Raw genomic sequence first — 20,107 nt, forward strand, 5'->3', positions numbered from 1 at the left:
GACGCACTTTCGCGAAAAGTTAGGATGCTTTGAAGAATCCTGTTACCCGGCGACGAAGAGAAAGTCGTGTTTCGTTAGATTTATGAACGTCTCGATTAAATTGTGATACGTGAAAGAATGGTAGAGGAATTTTTAATTGACTCTTTTTGAAATTATTGTATCGGGGTATAGTAAAATTGTTCACATTTGTTCACATTTGTATATGGAAAAGAATTGGACAGGCACAATTCTTAACTCGAAACTTCCAAGCTGGAAATAAATTAAATATATCACGCCGATACACCGTATATTTATCGTAAAGAGAACGAAATATGGCAGCGAATAATTCAATTTTTTCGCCCTAGAGTAGAAAGAATCGAGTATAGAAATTAATCTGGACGTTCAATCGCAGTAACGTAGCCCCATGCTGATCAATAAAACACTATGAAAGAAACCAGTTCCAATAACATCACCCTTAATGAAATTCTTCGAAAAATGACTTAATCTTAAGCAAAAACAATTGAACATATTAATTATTTGCAATGTTAATTTCATCATGATGAAATTTGGCTTCCAATTTCACAAAAGTTTATACAAAAACATATAAAAGCATTACTATTTGAGCCAATTCCGATTCGCTAATTATTCACTTTCTAAAAAAAATAATCATAATCTTCCAACTTATTTTCAACCTTCCATAAAAAGTTTACGCACATAACGTGAATGAGGTGTTCACGCGCAAAGCGGCTCTTCGTTCTTCGAATGAACGAAGAGAAATAGAAAAGCAAAAAAGCAAAAAAAAGAATTGGAAAGATCGATGCGTTTCTGGAATTTCCGATTTGCCGTCATCCGGTTGTCACGAAAATCGGGGCGAACGATTCTTTCGGGTCGTGGCACGCAGCGGGGTGCATGCAACGCACAGGTGCCGTTGAAGAGACGGTGCAACCGACGCGACGCCACCGGAAGCAGGTGGTTCCAGCCACGCACCGCCGACTTCCCGCTCACGCGTTCCGAGGCTCGAGCGCGCAGACTCTTTCGACTCGAGAGGAACGAGCTTGCCTGCCTATCTTTAAACCGCGATTTACAACCGGCTCAGCGATGAACGATTCGCGATTTATTCACCGCGGAAAACTGTATCGAGCGACCGTTCCTCGCGATTACTTAACGGCGGGACTCCACGTTTGTTACACGTTTGTTGGATTAGATAATGGAGCGTCGGTGGGATGGAATTCTAATGATCGATCGCTTTGAAGGCAGTTTGAAGCCAGTTTTCTGGGTATTTTATAGAATTTTTTTTTGAAAATATTGGGATAGTAATATTTTATTTTAACTTGACTAACCGTTATTTTAAAGGAAACAGTGTTATATTTATATTTATATTATGCTTATATTTATTTTTAGAAGAAATTAATATAAGGAACAATTAGTTAACTGATAACATTAGATAATAAAATTGATGAATTCGAATGACGGATCGCTTTGAAGACAATTTTCTGGGTATTTTATAGAATTTTTCACTTTCTTTTAATATTATTGAAAAAATTGGAGTAGTAATATTTTATTTTAACTTGACTTATTTTAAAGGAAACGGATATAATTGAAGAGGTTAATATAAGGAACAATTAGTTAACGTGCGATAACATAGATTAGTAAAAAAAACATAGATTAATAAAGTCGATGAATTCTAATGATCGATCGCTTTGAAGGTAGTTTGAAGCCAGTTTTCTGGGTATTTTATAGAATTTTTCACTTTCTTTTAATATTATTGAATACTATTGAAAAAATTGGAGTAGTAATATTTTATTTTAACTTGACTTATTTTAAAGGAAACGTTAATATAAGGAACAATTAGTTAACGTGCGATAACATAGATTAGTAAAAAAAACATAGATTAATAAAGTCGATGAATTCTAATGATCGATCGCTTTGAAGGCAGTTTGAAGAATTTTCTGGGTACTTTATAGAATTTTTCATTTTCTTTTAATATTATTGAAAATATTGGGGTAGTAATGTTTTATTTTAATTTGACTAATCGTTATTTATTTAAAGGAAATGATGTTTTTTATATATTTATTTTTAAAGAAGTTAATATAAGAAACAATTAGTTAACTTGCGATAACATAGATTAGATAATAAAATGGATGAATTCTAATGATCGATCGTTTTGAAGGCAGTTTGAAGGCAGTTTTCTGGGTATTTTATAGAATTTTTCATTTTCTTTTAATATTATTGAAAATATTGGGATAGTAATATTTGATTTTAACTTGACTAATCGTTATTTTAAAGGAAACAGTGCTATATATTTATATTATTATGCTTATATTTATTTTTAGAAGAAGTTAATATAAGGAACAATTAGTTAACTTATGATAACATAGATTAGATAATAAAATCGATGAATTCTAATGATCGATCGCTTTGAAGACAGTTTTCTGGATATTTTATAGAATTTTTCATTTTCTTTTAATATTATTGAAAAAATTGGAGTAGTAATATTTTATTTTAAATGATGTTTTTGATATAATTGAAGAAGTTAATCATATTTTTCCATGTTTGTCGAATTTTTCCTGTTTGAGTTTGAAAATAAAACGAACAATTAGTTAACTTGCGATAACATGGATTAGATAATAGAGTCGATGAGGTGAGTTGTGACGATCGATCGCTTTGAAGGCAGTTTGAATATTTTGAAGACTATCCATTCAGGAATCTTTTAATAATAGAAACAGAAAAATCGAGATTGTAATATTTTATTTTACTTGACAATCGCTATTTTAAACGAAACTTTTGATGTGTTATATGATGTTTCATACTAGAAGAACTTAATCGTATTTTTTTAATTATCCAAGTTTTCCTGAGTTTGAGAAAAATATAAAGAAGAATTTGCTCGCGATAACACAGATTAGATAATAAACTCGTTGGGGTAAATTGTGATGATCGATCACATCGAAGACACTTTGAATACTTTTCTGATTATTTTATAGAATTTTTCACTACTAAAATCTTTCAATGATAGAAACAAAAAAATACTCGAAAAATTACTATTTTAAAGAAAACTTTTAAAAGATTTCTTTGATGTCTTATACCGAAGAAGTTAATCGTATTTTTATTTAGACGATTTTCGAAATTTTCCCGAGTTTGAGGAAAAATACAAGGAAGAATTAGTTGGCAATTAATAGCTTTCGATAACTAATGGACAAATATACCACTATCGAGAAACTTATCTTAAATACGCATTCTCTTAAACAAACTATGCATCCTACTTTATCCTACTCTTCTCGCTTCTCATTCTTAAATTCCTCGTACTTTGCCTCGTGATTTATCAACGAGTGGAATCAAAGAGAGGAAAACTCGCGGCGAGTTTCGAGAGGAATTCTATTGTCGAGGAGGGCGATAAGACGGGAAACGGGAGCGAGGGATCGGGTCGCGAAACGTGAGAATCTTCCTGTGGACGAGCGTGCAACCACCGCGTCTCCTCCATCGTGTTCTCGTGAGAAACGAAGCGATCCTCGTTTCGTTTCGTCAAACCGAACCGTCAACAAAAACCGATTCGCTTTGTTTCAGCGAAAGTGAAAACCGTGCGAAACCGAATCGTTCGCGGGGGGCCAACGAACCGAGAGAGGTTATCCTTGATGGCGGTCCCTTTTCTTTTTTTCGATGAATTTTTACACGTGAGATGTAAAATCTTCGAAAGGATAGCATTGTCTTCGTTTATGCCGTGTTTTGCAATTTAAATCATATTTTATAATATATATATATATATATTTTTCGAGATTATTCTTCTTTGCATTAACTGCTTTGTTTTTTGGTTAAATGATTATCAAGTTAATTATCGTAGCGTAATAATATTGAAACTCTTTGTATAGAAATGTTTATATATAATGTTCAGATAGTTAAATTAAAGTTAAAATTATATTTTATTAAAAAGAAGAAATTTATCTTAATTAAGTCATTCGCGAGATAAATTTCTAATTGCAAAGAAATGTAATAGCAAGAAAGTGAAAAGAATCTCGAATTAAGATATTTCTTTGTCCGTTATTTCGTATAAAGGAAAAGTAATTCGTATAGCGGACACGATGCATCAGCGTTCATCGGGAGAAACGAATTATTCGATTTTCGTAGCAGTCGCGAAGAAAGTTGATCCTCGATTCAAAATTGTATGTATTGTATGTTGTAAACGAGTAATGAAAGAGAAGCATCCGTTACATCATTTGAAACCCAATGAAAATCCGGAAACAAAACGAATCCTCGACACATAACGAAGCATGCGGGAAACGCGATTCGTATGCAACGGCAAACGAGAAATTACAAAGAGAAATTTTCATATTCCCTCGCATGCATTCCACGTCGACTGTAATTACACGATGCGTTGTTGCGTTGTATGTATGCGGTTTCAAATCCGCCACTTGCTCGATACACATTTGGTATTCGTAGAAAATCGTTGTTGCATATAAATTATTATACGCGATTTCAAGATTTCCTGCCTTTTCTTTCCCTTGTCTTTCGTTTCGTTTCGTTTCATTTCGTTTCGTTCTCCTCCTTTTTCCTTCTAAAAGTTTACGCTTTTCGTTAAAATTCGTACGAATTTCGCGTCAGAGGATTACAACGGAGAGAAACTCATTAGCGAGAGATACCCATGTGCATTTGTTTAACAGGTGTACGAAACGTTTCAGTGGAATAGCGAGTCAAAAGTGAAGGAAGCATTTCTCTTTACGGTATTATTGTGTAGCAGGTCATTGGGCCATAGAGAATCGAAAGATGGCCGAGCGGATTTAGCGCGAGGAAATCAAATATGCGTGAAATTATCGGATCTCTCTCTCTCTCTCTCTCTCTCTCTTTTTCTTCTTTTTCTTCAAATTCTTTCACCGTTGGAATTATAATCTCGATCGATCGCGTGAAATATTTCTCTTTCGTATATCGAGGGATGACGGTCCGTTGCACGATATAGCAGACGATCGTAAAGAAAGTCTTAATGCTCGGTCTACTTTTTACAATCGCCTTCGATTGCACCAGTAAAATGCAAGTATGGTATCGAGTATGTTATTGCATAAAAAGAAATCTATTCCTTTCCAAAATTTACTGGCCTTTCCTTAAGGATCGATAAATCTGAACAAAGGAACAAAGAAGTAAAATTCTTTCCATTTCATTGTACCGTTCCAATTTTTTTTTTTTTTTTTTTTTTTTTTNTTAAAAAAAAGTAAGATAAGTAAGCGTTAATATTTTTTCCAAAATATTATCTTCAGAAAAATCTTTAAAAACGAAAGGACGAAATAAAAATGAAAATGTCTCACCGTTCTCCGTGCGTTCCTGCTTATCGCAAGTTTTGCTCGGTCTGGTGGATCGTTTCAGGGTCGCCTCGAAGTCGCCCACGACGTCGCTGAGATCGAGGGCCGGCGATTCTTGCGTTTGCGTGTATCCTCGCCTATCGTGGCTCGTCAAAGAAGACGACGTCACGCCATTCGCGGCCCCAGGTTCCTGCGGTATTTTCGGCAATTCGGCCTCTATTCCAACGAGGGCTGGACTCACCTATAACGATTAAAAATACCGACATAATTTACGACACCGACCTTCGTCCATAGCTGTCCGTCTCTCTCTCGACGCCGTTTATTATACGCTTGTCTCTCTCTCTCTCTCTCTCTCTCTGTCTCGAGGTTCGACAGTCGAACGTTTCTCGTCGTCCAGAGATTTCCAGAGAAATTTTCGAAATATTGGAGAGAAGAGGTAGGGAGAAGAAGATAAAAATTCCGTTCCAATTATCCTCGAAAGTCGATTTCGCCCGATCGAAACGATTGAAAACGCGAGGATTCCCCTTGGCGGTGGAGTTTAATTATGGATTGAAACGGATCAATTTACCAGACCGAGAAGAACCTCCATCGACTGGCATTGCCTTCGACGTTCCCTTTTCTTGCGCCTCTCGATGCTGGACCTGTCCCCGGCACTTCCCGCTGCAACCGCCTCGCAGTATCGCACGAAGTCCAGATCGATGTGGTACCCGTAAGGGCAGCAAAGGCACTTCGAGCCTGTTGAACCGGAAACGTAGGCCTGCGTCCCCACTGATGGAAGTGTACCAACCAAGAAGAGAAAAGTATAATTATCTCGATCGCTTAAACGTCTTCAATTTTATTTAAAAAAAAAAAAAAAAAAAAAAGAGAGAAAGAAAGAAGAAGTACTATCTAACGTTCGATGCTATAAATCACGATTTATAGCATCGAGATCAAAACAGTTAGATAAATTGGAGAACCCAGACGGCGATCCAAACGGCAATTATTTCAATTCTTCCAGCAAGCAATCAGAGCATCAAGTCATAAACCGCTCTTCCACCAATGATTTTAATTAAACCCATAAACCGGCACCCCAATTACGACCGGAAGAAAAATGCGCTTCTTATCGAGTCATCTTTTTAAAAAAGAATCCACCGAGACTTGCGCCGATCCATTCTGAACCAAATTTAATTCCAAAATATTCTATCTTTGGTGGATAGAATTCGATCTTCTTTCGATCGAACTATCTTTTAAAAAAAAAGAATGCACCAAGATCCATTTTTATCAAATTTGAACCAATTTAATCCTCCAAATATTGGCTCTAGCATTTATTTTCAATGGACAGAATCGATTCTCAATAAATCATCTTTTAAAAAGAATGCATCAAGATCCATTTTTACCAAATTTAAATTAAATTTAATCCTCCAAATATTGGCTCTAACGTTTATTTCTTATGGATAGAATCGATTCTCAATAAATCATTTTTTTAAAAATAATCCACCAAGATTCATTTTTATCAAATTCGAACTAAATTTAATCCTTCAAATATTGGTTCTAGCATCTATCTTTGATGGATAGAATCGATCTTCTCATCGAATTATTTTTAAAAAAAGAATGCATCAAGTTCCATTTTTACCAAATTCAAACTAAATTTAATCCTTCAAATATTGACTCTAGCATCTATCTTTGATACAGAATCGATCTTCTCAACGAGTCATCTTTTAAAAAAAGAATGCATCGAGGCTTACCATTTATTACCAATTTGAAAGGAAAAAGTTTAATTCTCAAATTTATTCGGAAAAGAGAGCTGTAGAGTTGTTTCTTCGATCGATCCAATCGGAAAGGATCTATCTTTGGATAGAATCGATCGTGGTTCATCGCGAGAGGCTGATCGTTGCGAGGGTAACGACCGATGCGAAGCGTAAACCGAAATATGTTGTAACCATTGGCGGCCATCCAGAGGCACGGTAATAATAATCTGGCAAAGTTCGTTAGCCGAGAACAGCGCGGGGATCCCATTTACGTGTCATATTGGCCCGTTCACGCCATCGCGATGTGGCAATGACTTAATGAACTACTATTATCGAAACTGGCTTATCGATTACGTTTTTCTCGATCCTTTCAATTTTCTCCGTCGATTTTCTCTCTTTTTTTTTTTATTTTTAATAATTATCTAATTAGATTGAAACGGTGTATGTATATATATATAAGAAATCTTTGTTTAAAGAAAATCTCCAAACGTTTGATCGAACGATTTGTTTGTTTTTTCTCAAAGTTCAAGGTTCTGTGATTCGAAGATTTTATTACGCCTATTTATATAACGACGCGATAGTAGAAAGTAACGGGTCGCCGTTTTATCTTTGATTAATCGCAACACAGATCATAAATTTCTTTCCATCGTGCCATTTTCAAAATAAATACGAAATGTTTTTTTCAGATAGATTATTTGGTGATTATTATTATTATTATTATTATTAAAGACGATTATTGTATTGTTAATTACCGTTTCCATTGAAAACGCGGGCCGAGGGTACGACGGTCAAAGCCATTTTTCCACCAACTCTTTTCGATGTTGTCCGCTTCACCACTGTTCCTCACAGTCTCCTGGCATCCTCACCATTCTGAAACCAAAAAGAGCGAAACCTTGGTTAATTCTCCCGACAATCGACTCTCCTTCCCTCCCCATTCCAAAATTCGATCGATCGATCATCCCCTGGAAGCAACAACTCAACGCGAGTTAAATCACGTTGAAAAATTGTAATTTCGAATGAATGATTTCGAATCGATGAGGGGAAAATTACTCGAGAAAAATTATTATTTACGCCCCCTTTTATTGTTTGAACGAACGATCCGTCTTATTACAAAGCGTTAGTTTAGATTTATCACGAAGAGGCGATACCATTGTTCCCCGGAACGAAGATTCTCGGTACCGCGTAATTTCATTAACGCGGCTGTTGTTGCTACGGCTCCACCCATTATCTATCGGCAGAATCGCGTCAAACGTTAAAATTCCCCCCCCCTCTTCCAAGGACCTTCGACCCTCTTCTTTCTTCTTCCTCCTCCTCCTCCTCCTCCTCTTCTTTCTCCCGCCAGCGAAAAATCTCTCAGGGCTCGTTTCTAATAAAGCGGCAAGGAATCCAAGGGGTGGTGCGCGCGCAGAATCAATTAGTTTCGAGGAATTCTTCGGCTTGGCCGCTATAATTGACTGGAAAGAAAGGGGGGGGAAAAAAGGAAAGGAAAGGAAAGGAGAAGAATAACCGTTAAAACATTCGTTCTAATAGTATATCCTAGATCTTCAGCAAGTTTTTCTTAAACTTCGATGAAGAAACTTTTCATTCAACTTTTCGCGTTGCCTGATAACTCGTATCGGATGGATACACCACGCGAATACGTTGCAATACGCCAACTTCGAAAGACCAACTTCCATCGAGAGAAATATCGAAGAATATTTTGAATATTAGGAGGAAACGATTCTAACAGGAATTCTTCGAGAACGATATAAAGTATGCAACTACAATAGACTCCCGTATTACGTGACTTGTACACGTAATATTACTTATTTTTATTCCCAATCAAAAATTATCCTATTTGACGAAAGAAAGAAAATAAAGAGTTATTAAATAATATTAAATAATAATTCTATAAAGTTAACGCGAATTCGTACATACGCGATAATTGCTGATACGAGATATCACACAAAATAATAAACACATCTCTCAAAGTTTTACTGATACTTTCTTCGTTGATAAAAATAAAGATACACGCATATTTTTAATTCGTATTCGCCCACTATCCACCGATAAGTAAAGTGAAAGGGGATGGAAACGAGTGGATCGAGGAGGTGGAGGAACCGCGTTGGTGGCCGAGAAGAGCTTTAAGCGTAATTTCCACGGTGTCCCCTCGCGTGGCTAATTCCGTATCCCGGATTTCTGCTCTGACGGCAACACGTCGACTCCGTGAACTTTAATTGTTCGAGCCTATCGTCCAGCCACGGGCGGATATTTTTACTATCGTTTCCGCTACAAGATTCTCGGACGATGATTTGCCCGCCTCTCGGGAATTCATCTGGTGACTGTGCAACCCCGATGACTTCGTTTTCATTTCGTATATTTAGCCATTTTCCACGTGATAACACGTGTCGTCTATTGTAGGGAGAATGATTTAGATCCGTTAGATTCTTTGCCTTTGTTTTTTTCATCGTTCGAGAAATTTTATTCCACGATTTTTCTTTTTTTTTTTTTTTATCATTTTATGATAAGAGAGGAAATTGATTTTAATTCTCTCGAGAATATTAATTTAACGCGCGATATTTTTTTTTATCCAACATGCACAGATATGGATTCGAACGTGTTTCTTATATTTTTATAAGTTTTATAAGTTTCGCGAATCGAAAAATTATTGTTTCCAATTTTTCCAAAGATATAGAAATTATCGATGACCCGATTGACCCAATAATAATACCGAAGATATTGATAATTAAAAAAATTTAGATCGTTAAATAACGAGTTGGGAAAAGTGGATAGTTCACGGTTAGGTGGATTTCGAAATTCTCCTAGGCCCTTTTTAATCCTTGGCCTGGAAACTTTGCGCCGCGTGTACGTGATACATTTACCAAGCCACCGTTCCCAAGAAACAATTAGGATTCAAGCAGCGATCGGCTCGAGGTCGTAGAGGACCGGGCGGAATAGAGGATCTTAGAGGCGAACACGTAACAACGCATTTCCTCCTTTCCTCGCCAGCCAGCCTCGTTAATTTTTAATGAGGCGTCACGTCCTCCACGCACAAGAAAATTCGATCCTCGTGATAAGAGACGCGTACGAAACCGAACTCTATGAAATATATTTATTACGTTCTCGTTTACGAGAGAGAGAGAGAGAGAGAGAGAGAGAGAGAGAGAGAGAGAGAGAGAGAGAGATCATAGCGGATCCTCCTCGGACGAGTATTCCTCTCACGAGCTAGGATTATTTCTTCGAAGGAGAAGAAAATAGAAACTTGCGGCTCGTTGCGTACGGAGGTTGATGCAACGAGACGTTTTATCAACGGGATCTTCCTGGAGACGTTTTTGATTTTTGAACGTTTTATATTTACGAGGATAGAGGAGAATTTAAGAAGAATTCGTATTTATTCGAGAATGTGATTGAAAAGTAAATTATGAAATAAACGAGAAACGAGTTGCGAGGATTTATCCAATCTTTTTTTGGGGGGAGGGAGGGAGGGGAGGAAGTTGATTAATTACTTCGAAGATATAAAGCGAGATATAAACGCGAGATGCTCGCATGAAATTACTTGTAAATATAATATTCGTGGAAATATACAGAATTTGACGGTGGTTGAAAAACATTTTTTTCGAAAGCCCGTTTCGTTCAACGTGTTTACCTGTTGCGTTATCGTTTTAATGGAAGAAACGGTGGCAATCGTTATCTTGGTAGATGCGACAACGTTGTTTGTTTAGAAACGGATTTATCTCGATAAATGAAAATGGTCTGTGAATATTTACCACGTATAGGGTATAGGCTCCGCGTCGAATTTCGGGATGGATGGAAAACGAAACTCTCTTTCACCCGAATCCTTCGAAAGTGGCGAGCATTGAAATTCAAACAACGGATACGACGTGCGCGTGCAACGCCGATTCCTCGACGACTGATCGCTTTTGACGTGTACCGCCGCCTTTATCTGTTCTATTATCGATAATTTTCAATGATAAACCTCTCTATTTATGTTATACCTATTTCGTTAATTAATTACTCATCGATAAATTCGATTAATTATTAATCATCGACGATGATCGGACGGAGAATTTGAGACTCGAACAAATTCTTTTCTAAAAATTTTTCCAACTAAAAAAAAAAAAAAAAAAAAAGAAATAAAAGAAAAAACTACATAAATACAATTCGTTTCGTTTAATTTATTCGTTCATATTTTTTTCATTAACTCTTCGCGTGACAGTTAAATGAAATGACGCGTTATATTAAACAGATATTCGTGATACGTCGGTGATACTGCTCGCTCACGTCATATTCGTGTTTCAAAAAAGATAAGAGACGATACGAGGGGAATTAAATTAATTGGATTTTCAAACGTCCAACGAAACTTTTAGAAAAACTTAAAACGAGCAAAGAGTTAATACAATTGAATTTAGACGAGTAAATATAATAACCTTGCTCTACATATCATCATACATGAATTCTCGAACGAATCCGCGATCGTATATTTTCGATATATTCCCCCCCTTTCCCTCCCCAAAAAGTTCAATCTTCGTCGCGAAACGTTGCGAAAGACGACAAACTGAGCTCATCCTCGCGTTAAACTTTCGAGTCGTCGACTTTCCAATAGTACGAACTGCAAGGGGGCACGAGGTACTTACACGACTCCGTTCGTGTTGCCGTGAAATTGTCGTGAAGGGACGACAGCAAACGACTCATACGTATATTTACACGTAGGGAAAGGACCGTCCTCGAGCGAATGGAAAGCGAACTAATTTCCAGGAAACAGGAAGCAAAAGTCATCCTCCTCCACGAAATTCCGAGCGTGTGAAGTTAACGGAGATTGTGAAATTGGCACTGCCTGCCTATTCTCGAATGGATCGATACGCCGGTTTAACCGATAAACCGACCAGCTGATAGCATTCAGAGAGAGTGTGGACGGTGTCACTTTCACACGTTGATGTTTCTCTTCGATCGGTTTCAATTAGGTAGTATTAATCGCGTTTAGAGATTAACTTTAACTTTCTACGTTATTGGCGAGTCGATTGCAAACGATTTCCTCTCGATCTCTTTGAATTTTATTGCAATAGTTAATATTATTATTAATAATAATAATAATAATATTAATAATAATAGGAATATTAATGACGAATAGCGAAAGAAAAGTGATCATGAAAGTTTAATGCAACAAAGATATGGAAGAGAAGGAAAAAAAAAATAAATAAATGTTATTATTTTGAAGGTTCTATTCGAAATCAACCATGATAAAGGAAATATTATTGGTATACGTGTAATTAATGAAAATGACGGTAAGGTTTATATGTTATGTAAATTATATGTTTATCAACGCTACGTTTCGCAAATGATAGTTCTTTTTCCAGATGGATGTATTAGATGTAGTGTAAAAAATTGTTTGCAGATAATTTATACACCAATGATCGCTCAAGCATTATTGCGCGTTTTCATGGCTAAGGTAAAATCAGACAGCCACTATATTATAATATACTTAATAAAAAACGGTGTATTTGAATATTGATGCTTGGGTACATGGGTGAGCAATTTATTTTTACTGATTAATAAACATATACACATTTGTTGTTATTGCTTTTTATTTTTCTAGAAGCCAGCTAATTTATTTTAAATTAAAAAGCTTTTCTTTCAATTTCTCGTAAAAGTTCTCGTAAAAAAAAACTCGACGTAAATCCGCTATAAAGAAAATTTCTCTCTTTCTTTGTTTCTTCGAAATCATCGCTACGTATGAATAAATATCAAACAAAAGTATCATAAGAAAGACAAATTTTTTTTTTTTTTTGGAATGATTTTTTCGTGCTTCGAAAATAGAATGCAACATTCTTTCGAAGAAAAATATAATAAAATTTCTTATATCGTAAAAAACGAAAACGAATAAATAAAGATATCTCAACTGATATCGCGTGACCTATAAAAACTCTGTTATCCATAAGATCAATTTGTTACTTGACAAAGATTACCAACAACATTTATCGCTCAAAATATTTCAAAATAACTTACTTCAATTCAAACTGTTACAATCATTTACGATTCAATGATATCAATTGCAAATTAAAGAGAACAATGTGTCAAGCACTTGCGCATCTACGCAATATGTATTTTGAATTAATACTATTCCATGCAGAGTTCAATGTTAATTAACTTATTTTCTAGGATAGATTATAAAAGAATTTGTTGCTTGTATTCTGTGCATCACACGACAAAGATTACCAATTTTATAATATTTAAGTCTCAAAATATTTCAAAATAACTTCAATTCAATTATAATCATCTACGATTCAATGATATCAATTGCAAATTAAAGAGCAATGCGTCAAACACTGCGATCCACAATATTACTGAATCACGTATTTTGAGTACTATTCCATGCAGAGTCCAATATTAATTATTTTGTTTTTCACGATATAAAAGAATTTGTTGCTTGTATTCTGTGCATCACACGACAAAGATTACCAATTTTATGTTTATATTTGTATATAATTTTTGTATATAATATATTGTATATAATTTTATAATATATGTCTCAAAATATTTCAAAATAACTTCAATTCAAACCGTTACAATCATCTACGATTCAATGATATCAATTGCAAATTAAAGAGAGCAATGCGTCAAACACTACGATCCACAATTTTGAGTACTATTCCATGCAGAGTTGTTAATTAACTTGTTTTCTTGAGATATATTATAAAAGAAAATTGGAGGAAAATTTTATCGCGGCAGAGGAAAAGAATCGTTTGCGTGAAGAACAAATATTCTTCACGCATCGGATAAGAGATTCCGCGGGTGTTGTATACGTTATTGCAAACAACCTTCGGCATTGTACTCTTTGTCCGTTTCACTCGCGATATACTTCCAGCCGTACAATGGCCTGTAAACAATAGAGAAGAAATCGCATGACAAACGCGATTATGAAGTTCCTTTTGCCGCCGCCAGCAACAAAGCCGTCGATGCTTTTCCACCAACCTCCTCATTGTCCGGACAATTTGTTCGCCATTTTATTTACGACTTGAACGACTCGGAACGCGGGGAATCACCGCGTAGGTGGCGCTCTCCGTTTCTCTCCTTTCTCGAAGGGGAGAAAAATGGTGTAATTCAATCGAAAACGAAGAGAAGAATTCGATTGCACTCGCGGAAAATTTGGAATAAATTTTATCGTTTCGAAAGAAGAATAATAAAAGATCGAGTCAATTTCATATTGAAATTTTGACATATTTATACATCGCGATATATATTTCTTAATCCTCAAGGAAATGCAATTTATTCTCCAAGTTCGTTACTTCCAATTCTTGAAATTGATAAATAAATTCGTAGAATTTCGTAATTCATCGCGAGAGCGAAGCTCGATATTTCAAGAGGGTATGAAATTACAAGTTTAGAAAATATGTATAATCCTAGGGAAGGGAAATTAAGCCTGGAGGATGATTAAAGATCCTGTTACACCGATTCTCACTCGCAAGCCAACGCGGTGAATCGTTCGGTTAAAAATCGTAGCCTAGTAATTGCTACGGTGTGTATAATTAAAATGTAATGCGCGAGAGAGGCAGAAAGAATTAACGGGACGCGAGAGCAATTAATTTCCTGTTTTCCCACCGTTTAATCCTAACTTTGTCGATTTTTTTCCTCTCTCTTTCTCTCTTTCTCTTCCTTTCTCTCCCCTTTCCTCCATTTCCCCTCTCGCTCTCGAAGGGAATAACGTTAACCCCGTGTGTTGCACGGTCAGATAGTAACGAGCACAGAGCGCAGAGCGTGTATAAATAGGAGTAAGAGTGGAGCGCGTGCAAGAGATAAAAAGTCATGCACGAGTCAAAGCGGCCGCCGTGGATGATGAGGTGGATGCGTCCTGATGGAGATTAAACACCCTCCACCGGAATGGACGTCTTGAACGTCTTGAAGGAAGCACTTAAACTTCCGTAGACGCGTGTAAATCATACGCTTAACCGCGTCGTTGATCTCCTCTCTGTTTCCTTTCGAGATCCTTTTTCTCGTGAAAGCGTGTATGGACGTGTACACGAGTCCATTCATCAGTCGAGAGAGAGAGAGAGAGAGAGAAACTTCATCGCAAATTGAAGACCACCAGGAGAGGAGAACGATGATCGAGTCGTATCTCATTTTCTCGAGGAGGAGGTATATTTATCAATTTTCCTTTCGTGATATAAATATATTTGTGTTCTTTATCTGCTTATCTTAAATATCGTTCGTCATAATATTAGCGTACGCGTTACGTCTCAAGGTTTTTTTTTTTTTTAATATTAAAAATTCACCGGCGAATTCGTCGTTTGTTTTCGAAAAAGATCTTTAAACGGATTGTTTTTTTTTTTTTTAATCAGACAATTGTCGAAATAATCTTGTTTAGCTGAAAAATCATCATAAAAAAAAAAAACAATAAAAATTATCTCTTTCACTCTTTGTACGTTTTAAAAATAGAATTTCAGAATTCTTGGAAGCGTACGTTCCACACACCCCTTGTTTGTTGAGCAAACACAGAGAAACGACAGCAAAGTTTAACGGTCGGTGAGAGGAAGAAGAAAAGAAGTTGGTCGTAAAGAAGGGACGAAGCACAAAGTTGGAGATCCGCGAATCCGCGTAAATTTTATTATAAACGGTAGCGCCACCACTTCACTTTTTTGAGCGTACACTCGAATAACCAGCCCGCTAGAAAACAGAGATCAAGATTTCTTTTGGGGATTCGAGACGTGTCACGTTTACAGCAACAAGGATTTCTCGTTCGAGGGATTGTTGGATACGAGCGAGTGTATATACGATAAATACGAGCGGCAACTCGTCCACGCTGCTCGTACTCGTGGTGGCCCATTAAACACTTTTCTCAATGAACGCGCGACGAAAATATCGCGCACCGACCGGATGACGACCGCGGCCATCCGTGTATTTTTGTCATTTTCTTAGCCCTGCCCTCTTCTTTCTCTGTCCTTTCTCTGTGCCCTCCTGTGTAAAAACAGGAAATACTTTTTGCCCGTTGACAGAAAACATGAACGAGTAAGCCGGCGAGGAACTCGTACTAATTTGAAAGAGTTGTTCCTTTTTTTCACACGTTATTGATTAATTTCTGAAAAGGAAAATATCTTTTCGATATCGATTCATTGATTAATAATATCCTTTGATAAAAATTGAATACGATGAGAAAAAAACACGAGCGACTAAGCGAACGACGAGGAATATAGCAATTTGAAAGAATCGTTCCTTTTTTCACACATTACTGTCGGTTGATTAATTTCTGAAAAAGAAAATATTTTTATCGATTCCTTAACTAATGATGAAGATATCCTTTGATTAAAATTGAATACGATGAGAAAAAAATATGAACGAATAAGCGAAGGAAGGACGAGGAATATAGCAATTTGAAAGAGTCGTTTCTTTTTTCACACATTATTGATTAATTTCTGAAAAGGAAAATATTTTTTATCGATTCCTTAACTAATGATAATGATATCCTTTGATAAAAATTGAATACGATGAGAAAAAAAATATGAACGAATAAGCGAAGGAAGGACGAGGAATATAGCAATTTGAAAGAGTCGTTTCTTTTTTCACACATTATTGATTAATTTCTGAAAAGGAAAATATTTTTTCGATATCGATTCATTGATTAATAATATCCTTTGATAAAAATGAATCGATGAGGAACCGAGAAAACTAATTTGAAAGAGTCGTTCGTTTTTTTCCGTGTGTGATTAATTTGTAATTTATTAACTGATAATAATATTCATTAATAAAATTGACAAGTTAGAATTTCACGTTAAATACAATAATAATAATGTCAGAAAATACGGACGAATAAATCGAGAAGAGACAAACTCTGTACTAATTTTTGTACTAATTATTATTAGTGAAATAAAATATCTTGTGTAAATTACTGTTTAGAATCTTTCATGTATAATTTATCAACTAATAATATCTATTAATTTAAATCGACAAGTTATAATTTCACGTTACAATACAATAATAATAATGATTATTATTAGAAAACAGGAACGAATAAATCGAGAAAAAATAAACTTTGCACTAATTTAAAAGAATCATTTTCTACGTGATATTACTAGTAAAATAAAATATCTTGTGTAAATCACTGTTTAGAATCGCGTACGAATTTTTCACATACAATTTACCAACTAATAATATCTATTAATTTAAATCGACGAGTTAGAATTTTACAAGTTAAATATGTTAATTTAAGCGATTTATATTTTATAAAATTGCCGTGCAATTTGTATCTCGTTATCGATAACTCGTTGCTTATTACACCAACTAGCAATTTGTAAAATTTCACTGTTATATATTATTAATATTCTAAACGCGTTGCCAGTTTTGGATGGATATTGAATAGCACGGTTGGCCCGTGTCACGCACCGAATGACTCAAGTTTCCTAATTACCTCCTATTTAGTTTCGACAGTTTACAAATATCGACGGAGTTAAAACGGGGGGAGTGAAATTTGCCGACAAAACAAATGGAAAGTAAACCGGTTAATCTTGCTCGACGAAGATCGTTGCGCCGATGTTTTCGATGAAATGGAGCATATTCAAACAGGAATACATCTAGAATGATTATAGATAAAGATTCTATTGTAAACTTGTTTCAATTTGAAAACTATTTTCTCGCCACGGAACGAAGTTTCGATTTCGATTAATGGAGATTCCGTTCATAGCCGAGGCTACGACTTTTCCTTCGAATTAGTTCCGCGCATCGTAGTTTGTCGGAGAACACGAGATCGAATCGACATCGTATTTTTTATTATTTCTTTTTTTTCCTGCGACGGTGAAACGCTACTTTCGACAAAGCGGAATAAAAGATTTTTATTAACTTCGAGACGAAAGTTCTGTTCTAAAATATTTGTATTTATATTCGACGTAGCGGCAACGTTTAATTAAAATACACACACCGTGAACACAATGAACCGTGCACGGATTCAAGGATTTCTCGACACGCCAATACGCGTGATTTAGTTAAGCGTGAAATTGATCTCTCTATTTCTCGCTTAGCTCGGTAATAGGATATAAATAGGAGTTGGACTCGCGAGTATCTTCTATCGATCAGGACAGGGTTAAGCTATCGATTCCTCCTGATTGATCTTCGTAATGAAAAGTCATCGAAGCCGATGAATGGTTGAGAAGAAGATCGTGATGAGAAGATCGTAATGAGGAATGCTGATGTACATATTTAATAAAAAAGGAACGTGTTTTAAAACGTCGTCTTTCGAAATCTTTGTGAATTCTTCTTTTAAAGTGTAATGTATGGTCGACGACTAGTTTTCTCTTTTATGTTTCGCGAAAACTGCACTTTCTTCCCCTTTAAAAAAAAAAAAAAAAATTTCTCTTCAACTTTCCCCCTTCGCGCCCATTATGTTCATCTTTTTCACATTTTAACGATTACGAATTGATTACGAGTCCATTTGCAATATATTAGATTTTGATTAGCTTTTGATCGACGAACGATTTGGATTATCTCATCGCCATTTTTCAATGCCCGCCAATGACTCAATCGACCGTCATTCCTGCCATTTTTCTCCCAGATCTGATAGATTAAAAAAAAAAAAAAAAAGAAACAAACAAATTTAAACACGCGTCGCTTTATTTTCGCGCCGGAAGAAATTAGATTGACTTCACAGTCTATCGACCGTGGTTAATTATAGGTAACGGCGGCCGGCCATATTTTTAACCGAAAACATTCCTGGCCGATAGGAAGCCGTCGCAATGTCAACCTTGATCCAAGAAACTTTCCACGTACGAAAAATTTTCTCGCCTTTTTTCCTCGCACGATAACTGCACGAGAGACAAAATTAATCCATCACGAAACTCCATTACGAAATTTTAATCTGTCGTATATTTTCTCCTTCGAAACCAAGATATATATATAAAATTAGCAAACGACTCGTATTCGACATACTAGAAGAGTAATCGTCTGAGAGAATAAGTTCGAGAATTCGAAATTACCGCCACTTGTTCCCCGCCAATGGTCCGTTAGAAAAATTTTTAATTTTTTCCACGAGGAAATATCGCTCGTGGAAATAAAGGAGCCGAGTGCGTTGCACATGCAGGAAGAAGGCGAGAGACAGACAGGCGAGAGTTATAGCTATGAAAAATGACGAGATGCAATTACCGGTGCGGTTTGCCGAGCAAAAACAACAAAGCCGCGAATACAATTGCGCTCGGGATCGAATGTCGTTTCCTAGCTACTATTCGTAGAGAACGCGGTGGAGAAGAAGAAATCGAATATACGAATCGAATATACGGTTGAAGAACGAAGGATCAGCCAGACCTCTCCTCTTTTGCATAGATATCGTCGGCCGAATGAACGACTTCCGGCCTGTTACTTCCTCGGCATCCTCGATCGCGTCTACGATCTTTGTCCGCGACTCGGCGAGAAAAATCGATGGAAAAAAATGACGATTCGATCGAAAGAGCGAAACGGTTCGAGAGGTGATTTTGCGTAAAGTAATTCGTGACGAGACGTATGTTCGACGCGATTAATTACATATAACGAAATAACTAATAATTAGGTTACTTATCCATGATAATAAATCATTTTTCCGTTGTTTGTTACCGAAGCGAGGTAATTGGATATCCTAATTAATCAGACGTGGTCGTATAATTGTATAATTAGGTTATAATGGTAAATTGAGCGGAATAATGAATATTATGAATGATAATCGAACGTGGAAAATGGAAAAATTCAAATATAGAGATGTTTCATTCCGTGAAATAATTTATAGGTTAGTTGTAACGTATAACCAAGCGGATAATAAACACGGGATTGGAGATAATTCCATGGAGGAGACAGTCGTTAAATCAAACGTCTAATTTATCACCTATCGTATATTCCATCGCGAAACCGCTCGTTAGAACGAAAATGAGGCAGGCAATCTCAACGATCGGCGCAACTTTCATTTTCCAATTTGTCGAGGCCGAAATTTTAAACCGACTCGAAAGATATTGGTGCGCGTTAACGTGGTTGCGTTAACATTCTTATATACTGTGTTCCACGAGCATTGCTCCACCACAGCTCCTTGCTTCGATGCAAAATCGATATAATCGATCGAGAATTTTTGCATAATCGTCCCATATAAATTCAATTAACATCTCGGAATCGAAATGGATGACAAACGAAAAGGAATGGGAA

At 36.1% G+C, this 20,107-nt stretch overlaps 1 protein-coding gene across 2 annotated transcripts in view; it reads right to left on the reverse strand.

Moving 5' to 3' along the window:
* LOC122720596 (KN motif and ankyrin repeat domain-containing protein 1) overlaps positions 1 to 20,107 on the reverse strand; it is a 50,858-nt gene that overhangs the window by 14,506 nt on the left and 16,245 nt on the right. Inside the window, exons 1-4 of one of the 2 annotated variants that reach the window (XM_043947395.1) lie at positions 10,735 to 10,865; positions 7,741 to 7,858; positions 5,830 to 6,029; positions 5,268 to 5,502 (exon numbers count right to left, since the gene is read on the reverse strand). In XM_043947395.1, coding sequence (XP_043803330.1) covers positions 5,268 to 5,502; positions 5,830 to 6,029; positions 7,741 to 7,786 — 481 coding nt within the window. In that variant the 5' untranslated portion in view covers positions 7,787 to 7,858; positions 10,735 to 10,865. Of the gene's footprint in view, positions 1 to 5,267; positions 5,503 to 5,829; positions 6,030 to 7,740; positions 7,859 to 10,734; positions 10,866 to 20,107 lie in introns of those variants that run through there. The other variant, XM_043947394.1, reaches the window with a different exon arrangement.

The sequence above is a fragment of the Apis laboriosa genome, unplaced genomic scaffold (assembly GCF_014066325.1).
Source record: "Apis laboriosa isolate Shangri-la unplaced genomic scaffold, ASM1406632v1 scaffold12_cov154, whole genome shotgun sequence".
NCBI lineage: Eukaryota > Metazoa > Arthropoda > Insecta > Hymenoptera > Apidae > Apis > Apis laboriosa.